General features: G+C 36.8%; 1 gene segment (V, D, J or C); it reads left to right on the top strand.

The window, feature by feature from the left end:
- The first annotated feature begins 2439 nt into the window (after window positions 1–2439).
- Window positions 2440–3042, top strand: LOC103261639. The segment is given in 2 exon segments: window positions 2440–2488; window positions 2729–3042. Coding segments are annotated over 2 exon segments (363 nt in total).
- The last annotated feature ends 4758 nt before the right edge of the window (window positions 3043–7800 follow it).

Raw genomic sequence — 7800 nt, 5'->3', positions numbered from 1 at the left:
GGAAATTACAGCAGGTATTTATCCCCAAATTTTACACAGACAGTCTCACAAGTCTTTCACGTGAACACAAAGCCAGGTGCAGGAGGGGCGTCCCCCACCCACCAGATGTTTTCTCAGGTACGCGGAGGGACAAACCCCCAAATTGTCTTATTGTTCCCTTCTCTAGTTAATGTTCCTCAAAAGCAATGCAACAATCCCTACTAGCATCATGATGTTCTGATAATCAATAACTTCTAAAGCTCATGCGCACACAACACCCATGATGACTAACTTAAATTTTATTACCTTTCTATTCTATGCTAATACTACTTACACAATGCTATGGAAGCTCTTAATTGTAGCTTAAACCAATTCCTAAAGAATGTGGCCCAGTCCAAAGATCACGCTGGGCTCTATAGGATGTGGCCCAGTCCATGGTTCATAGCGGGCCACTTTTTGGAACAATAGACTACAATCTCTTAACAAAATGGCTATTCTAAAGTCCTATATATCTATCCTAATTTCTATGAAAGCTTCTAATTCCTGATCCTAATATATAAAGCTGATCATCGGCAACAAAGCTTCTAAAAATAAAACCCAAATATAAACTGTAAATGTACTAAGACCAAAACCACAATAGTAGAAAATGGAGACAGTGAAATTTCTAAAGTTAACTGTATTCTTATTAAACCTCAAAATATCATGGTTGATCATGCTTGAACTAACATGATTCCCTGACGTTAGCATGACCTATTCTATAATACTTTCTATGAATAAAATAAATTCAATTTCTATAATAGGTAGAAAAACCTTAAACTAACTGTAGCTAAAGCCAGCCTAAAAGAATGCAGCCCAGTCCAAAGTACGTGCTGGGCCCTCAGGAATGTGGCCCAGTCCAAAGTTTGTGCTGGGCCATTTCTGATAACTCTTGATAATCATCTATACCATTGAAAAGCTGTAAATAGCTCTCCATAAGTATATACTAATTCTACAAATACACTTTAAAATCTTATAAAAAGGCTTGTACCATGTAAAAGGCTCCCAAATGTGACCTGAGTTTGAATTATATCTAATACCTAAGCCGAAACCGCAGTTTATGGGAAACAGGAACAATGAGTTTCTAGAGTGAGCCATGCCTGTCACCGTCACAGAGCCTTCAGCTCAGGTCAGCAGAGTTCCTTTAGGTTATTTGCGTTACATGGTAAAAGGAGGAGGAAAATGGGTCAACGGCTCCTGAACACAACCTAGTGGTCTTGGGGTCCACGGCCTTCCCTGATCCCTAACGCCCAGTGGGCCTCTGTGGCCAGCTCCCAACAGGAAATTATCTGACTCCTGTGTTAACCTTTAGGTTTATTGTGGTTAGCAGCTGTGGGATGTGTTGGGTTTGGGGATAGTGGGATGAGGGACAATCACACACTTTCTGATACTTTTATCACTAATTGAATTATCCTGGACTTAAAAAAAAATTCTCTCATAATATAAAAAGGGAATTTAGGTCACTAAACATATGTATTCATTGAAGGAATAGGACACAAATAGACAACTAAAAGCTGCAGTTATCTAAAGCATGCTCATGTATCAGGACACTGACGCCAAGCAAATCAGTCACCAACTTTCATGCTGTTGAAACATAAAGCTATTGAGGTGCTCCTGGTGAAAAAAGGCTTTGAGGTACACCTACTACAGCAGTGGGCTGGCAGAGGGATTTGCAATTTTTCAGTTGCTTCATTTATAATTTAAGAGAAGAGAATGTATGGTCTGATAAATGTGGCTGCGTTCATTTTGACTACAGGGTGTAATATTTGAAACTAAGACATTTTCTAGCACAAGCTTACTTTTGATTGCTGTTGGACACACGCAATTAAACAAATTTTGTCCATCAAGAAGCTTGCTATAATACTAGTATGCAGAAAAAGAACTTTATCCAATATGAATTTTCCCAGAATCCAATGCTTTGGCATATACAAGAAAGAGTTATGATGATTACGAGTGAATAGTTTTATCTTTCTTTCTGGAACAAAAATCTGTGAACATATTTCACTGTTGATTCCAGCTATAGACATAAAAAGCATACATCATTCCACAAGATGGATGATAATTTGCTCTCAGTAGTCACTATAACCCACAATAATTGCATTTCTTATGAAATACAATTCAGTATTGACTGAATATAGCAAATAATTGAATCGTTAATGCCCTCCAATTTAATTGTACTCATGTACACATCTAGGTAGAATCGTTGTCCATTAAATTACAAAAAGATCAAATGGCAGGTTAGCCCCTCCAACCAAGTAAAAAAACCAAGGCATAGCACAGGCAAACTGACATCAACAAGTTACACTTCCTGTTCTGGTAAAGAAACAGCTTATAGCTCAGAAATTGTGCATGTGTCTTCTCAGGCATAGGTAGGCCTTTTGCAACAGAGCACAACACATTTTACCCAGAGGTAGAGCCTCCAACATGCTACTCCCGAGCCTGCTGAGGGTGGTCATAGCCTCCATCTGCCTTGGTAAGGTTGGTAAGAGTGGCCATAGATGCAGGACTAAGGCTTTTCTCAGCTTCCAAGTTTGGGGGCAGCAACAGGTGGTTGATGTCTGATGGGGTTTAGGAGAGTAGTATAATAGACAGAGGAATTGGAACCCTCTCCTACATTAGTTCCTTACAACCCCATGAGTACCACCAGGAGAATCAGTCTAATTCTCTCTCCCTCCTTCTCTCTTTTTTTCACTCTCTTCTCTGTCTCTCTCAGGATCCAGCATGTCCCGGGAAGTAACTCAAGCCCAAGCTTCAATTTCTGCGCTGGAGAAGGAGGATGTGACCTTGGATTGTGAATATAAAGCTCCTTCCTTCAGTTATTATTTATTCTGGTACAAGCAACCATCAAGTGGGGAAATGATTTTCCTTATTGATCAGGAGTCTTATAATGAGCAAAGTGCAATGAAGGGTCGGTATTCTCTGAACTTCCAGAAGTCAGCCAGTTCCATCAATCTCACCATCACAGCCTTGCAACTTGGGGACTCAGCGGTGTATTTTTGTGCTCTGAGGGATGCCACAGTGACATAGGTGCCTGCAAGAACCCTACAAAAACCTCTTATCTTAACATAAGGCATCCCCCAGCTATGAACACCTGCATAAGAGTCACAGTGTGGGCAGGAAGCAGCAACGACTGTCAGCAGAGATGGGGGTTTAGAAGAGGGAACTTCACTATCTCTGAGGCTCAGAGAACATATCTAAAAAGATCATTCATCAAAAGCATATTTCAAATACTTTATCCTAGATAATTTGGCAAAATATTTTTAAAAATCTTCTTTGTGGTGATTATATTAAAGTGAGAGCTTGGCTTTTACAAAGTTCAGAAACACTTGGCCAAATCTACATGTAAACTGTTAGTTTACTTAGGTTACCTCCACAAGTATTTATGCATTGCTTACTAAGTTCTGAGTACTTTTCTAGTGCTGAAATACCCCTGAAATCACATCTCGTGGACCCTCCCTCTTCCTTAACTTATACCATGCTTGAAATGACAGGCACAAGATAAATGTTACAAAAATCTTAATGCCAAGGAGAAATGAAGCTCTTCAATTTTCTCAGAACTAACCACACCACCTGGTTCATTCTCTATATGCAATTACAAAGTTATCCATGTTCAAGGTAGAAAATGATAGACTATCCAGAGAAGGAATGCCAAAAATAAAATGATATAGCTCCAAAATCCTACCACTTAGAAAAAACTATTTTATGGAATCATATGCTACAGGATGTTTTCTGTTGCACGTTTTTTACCCCATAATATGTTGTGAAATAATAATTATATAATGTTTCTTATAGAACAATACATACATTCTAATGATGATATTTCAGTGTATGATTTTTATAATACTTTATGTAGGTAATTTCATTTTGTTGGCTATAAGACTGTTTTAATTATTTGTTGTAATAAATAATGCTAAGATGAACACACATATACAGTAACTTCATCATTTCCTAGATAATTTCCAGGAGTTGAATAGCAATATTTACCTTTAACTTTTTTCTAGTATGGCTCCCTGACCATTTCTGTGACCTTGAAGTGCATCACATTTTTATTCTGTAACCACTGAACGCTCTTGTATCTGCTCTGATCTACAACATTCTATCTATCTAGTTCCTAATGACTATTAGCTTCTGTCTAGCTCCTAATGACTTTATCGTCATTAGTAAGCTAACATTAGGAGCTAGTTCGCTATCCAGCTTCTAATGACTCCAGAAGGCCTCAATTTCAGACAATCTTGTGTTAAATTCATGTGCAGATTAGTGGTCACAAAAATACTTAAACTGCCATGCCCCTTTGCTATTGTTTGATGATATTAGATGAGAATTAGCCTGGTAGATTTATTTTCATCTGGAATTCCAAATTGAAAGATATTCTTCCTTTTGAAAGGAAATCCTATCCCCATTGTGCAAATAATAATAATCCAAGAAAGAGAACATAGTAGTGTGTGTGTGTGTGTGTGTGTGTGTGTGTGTGTATGAGAGAGACAGAAAGGGGGAGGAGAGGGAGAAGGGAAAGGAAGAGAGAGAAGAAGAGGGAGGAGGAGGGAGAGGGAGAGAGAGACTGAGAAAGACACAGACAGAGAAGGGTGAAATTATGTAGCCAACTAATCAAGTAATAAACTATTTCAAACAGTTAAATTTTGCAGAACTTATTGGAGGAAAGAAAGTAACTTCCCAGAGAAATATTTTAGTAAAGAAAATAGATGTGAGTAGTTTACAAGGGAATAAGTCAAAGATTCAAAACAAGAAAAATACACCCAAAAATCTGGTGCAGGAAACAGTAATAATAGGAGATAATCAAAAGAGGACTACCAATATTGAGCAGAAAATTTAAAATATGAGACGTGAAATAAGACTATCTATCTTGTTTAAGGATTATTTACAATCTATTTCTTTTGTATACATTTTGCAAGAGTCCCCAAGCATATATGGTGGTCTATAACAAGCCTTTGGTGGCTCGCTCCAAAGTCCAAGACAACAGGAAACGTTGCAATTAATATCCTTTAAATATCTATGCCTATATTTGTGCATAGATTTTGAAAACTCCTGTTATGCCTATAAAACTGTAAGTTCCACAGGGTCAGGAAATGTGTATGCATTTATTGTACACTATTACATAGTACTTGGCATGTGGTGGTTGCACGTTAAATATCTGTTGACTGAAGATCGATTGGATTGTTAATACCAACAGATACAGAGCTTCTATCTTTTAGGATGCTATGAGATGAATATGGACCAATTTCTTGAATTTGTCCTTTTCTCATCACCCTGAGAACATCCCTTTTATTTGCATGTGTCATATATTTTGTTTCTGTTTTTACAGGTTTTACTCACAGAGCACTATTTCCAGATTTCCATCTCATTAGCAAGAGGCATCATCATATCTTAGTGATTCTAAGAGAAGCCTTCCAGATCCAGCCTCCTGTGAACCTGGACGTATGCGGATTCTTCTTGGCTTCAGCCAATGATGGCATCCCTCTGCCTTATCTCTTTTCTGTCTTATCTCCAGGAGTTTTGATTTGTGCTTCAAATATTTAATTACTGTGGTTACTATAGTCTTATAAAGCTACGGATGGTAGTGTGGGAGCTAGACTGAAAGAAAATCACAATAGTGTCCCTATACTTTTCAAATCCATCTAAATTCCTGGGGCACAAATCAATAACATTTGTATGTAGATGTTCTCATACGCTAGCTGCTGCTGACCTTACGTACAGTTGGATGGGGTCACACTATCTGTTGTCATCTGCCTTCACCATTGCCATGACTTATTCTGCTTCTTTTTATATTTTTTCTTTCCAGTTTAGTGACCTACTTGATTGACTTAGCTATTGGTTAGATATTCTCTCCTTGGAAGTCTTAGCTTAAGACATAAGGAAAATGAGACTATTTTTCTAATTTCCTGATTCTGACTCCAAAGACTGAATTATTTCAATTGAGAATCAGCAAAAATTCTTTGTTCTTAATCCTTAAGAAGACTTACAGAAAGGATTATCCTCAACTTTAATATTGGTCTTTTCAAAATTCACCCACAAGAGCAAAAACGGGATTCTGAGCTATTTGGACCTGAAACTGTGATTGTGAAAAGAATTAGATGAAAGCATATAATTTTAGCAAAAAGAATTATTTCTAATTCTTGGGACAATTTGGAGAGGATTATCCTTTTCTTCACAAACACATGCCTAAGTGTCAGGAAAGAAGTTTTAGTTGAGGAAGGAAAATCTCGTTTTTAATTCATTTTGATGACTTAAAGATGGGTGGGCATTTTTTCCAGAAGTTTTTAAAGTTTTTTTTTTATTTATCAATATTTTTTATTATGATAGTGTGGGGTACACTCTCATAAGGGTTAGGTATACAGATACATTTCGTTCAGGCACCCTGTTGATAAGAGATGTTTCCCCATCCCCAGACAGATGTTTGCTACCGTTAATCCCATCTCCCTCCACCCCCACCATAGTTTCCCAGTACCGTCAGTCATTTTCTTATAGTATTACATTGGATGTTCAAGGTCCATTATATGAGTGAGAACATGTGATACTCGGATCTTTGTTTCTGTGAGAGGTCACTCAGTATTATAGACTCTAGGATATTAGGAAAGTTTCCAGTTGACCTTGATAACAAGACAGATATAACTATTATCCAAATCTATAATTTAAAAACTGCCCTGTAATACATGGTAGGAGATTTTAGAAGGTGAAGAATTGAAAAGAGCTTGGTGAGGGTCTCATATTTTTAAATTTATTTTTCAGGTAGAAAAATCATAGTAAATACAAAAGGGAAATTTCAACTTTGAAATATAGAAGGGCTTTAACTCCTCTATAAAAAGTCTTTGACTTACATTTTGGTTATTTAAAGAATAACAATCATGCAATCCCACTTACATTACATTCTGAAATAACAAAATTATAGGAATAAGTAACAGATTAGTGATTAAAGACTGTCAGTGGGGAAAAGGATGAGCATTGCTATTAAGACAAAAATAACCAAACATTCTCATTTTTTAAAATTGTTTAAAAATAAACATCATTACAAATGAATTTATTTATTTTTATTTGATTTAAAGATATGGGGTACAATTTAGGATTGTACAGGTAAAGTTTGGGCCTCCCTTTGGTCCCCACTTTTCCCAGTTTGAGATCAGGCACTTTTATTAATGTGTGCCATCCCTTTGCTCCCTGGCAGTTTCTGCCTACTGTCAATTCCTTTCTTACAGTATTATGGTAAATGTTCAGGGTCTGCTTATGAGTGAGAATATGTGATACTCAGTTCTATGTTTCTGTGATAAATCACTGAGTACTATAGACTCTAAATCCATCTAAGTTGCTGTGAAGTCTACAATTTTGTTCTTCTTTATGGCTGTGTAATATTCCATCATGTATATGTATCACTTTTTTTTTTTAACCAGTCCCGGTTTCATGGGGCAGCAAGGTTGGTTCCATGTTTTTGCTATTGTAAATAGTGCTAAAATTAACATGCATATGCAGGTATCTTTTTGCAGACTGATTTAAGTCCCTCTGAGTATATTTCCAGAAGGGGGATTGCTAGGTCGTATGGAAGGTCAATTTCTAGTTTTTTCAGGAATCACCACACTGTTTTTCATAGAAGTTGAACTAGTTTGTGTTCTCACCAACAGTGTAGAAGCATTCCCTTTTCTCTGCATACTTGCCAGCATCTGTTGTTGTTTTATTTTTTAATTCTTTTAAAAAATTTACTATTTTTTTATTATAAAGATGTGGAGTACAATTCAGGATAAGTTATACAAATGTTGATTATGCAGGTACCCTTGTTGA

Source organism: Carlito syrichta, unplaced genomic scaffold, assembly GCF_000164805.1.
Source record: "Carlito syrichta isolate Samal-C Ts95f unplaced genomic scaffold, Tarsius_syrichta-2.0.1 Scaffold303954, whole genome shotgun sequence".
In the NCBI taxonomy this organism is placed as follows: Eukaryota; Metazoa; Chordata; class Mammalia; order Primates; family Tarsiidae; genus Carlito; species Carlito syrichta.
This window is presented reverse-complemented; position numbering and strand designations above follow the sequence as displayed.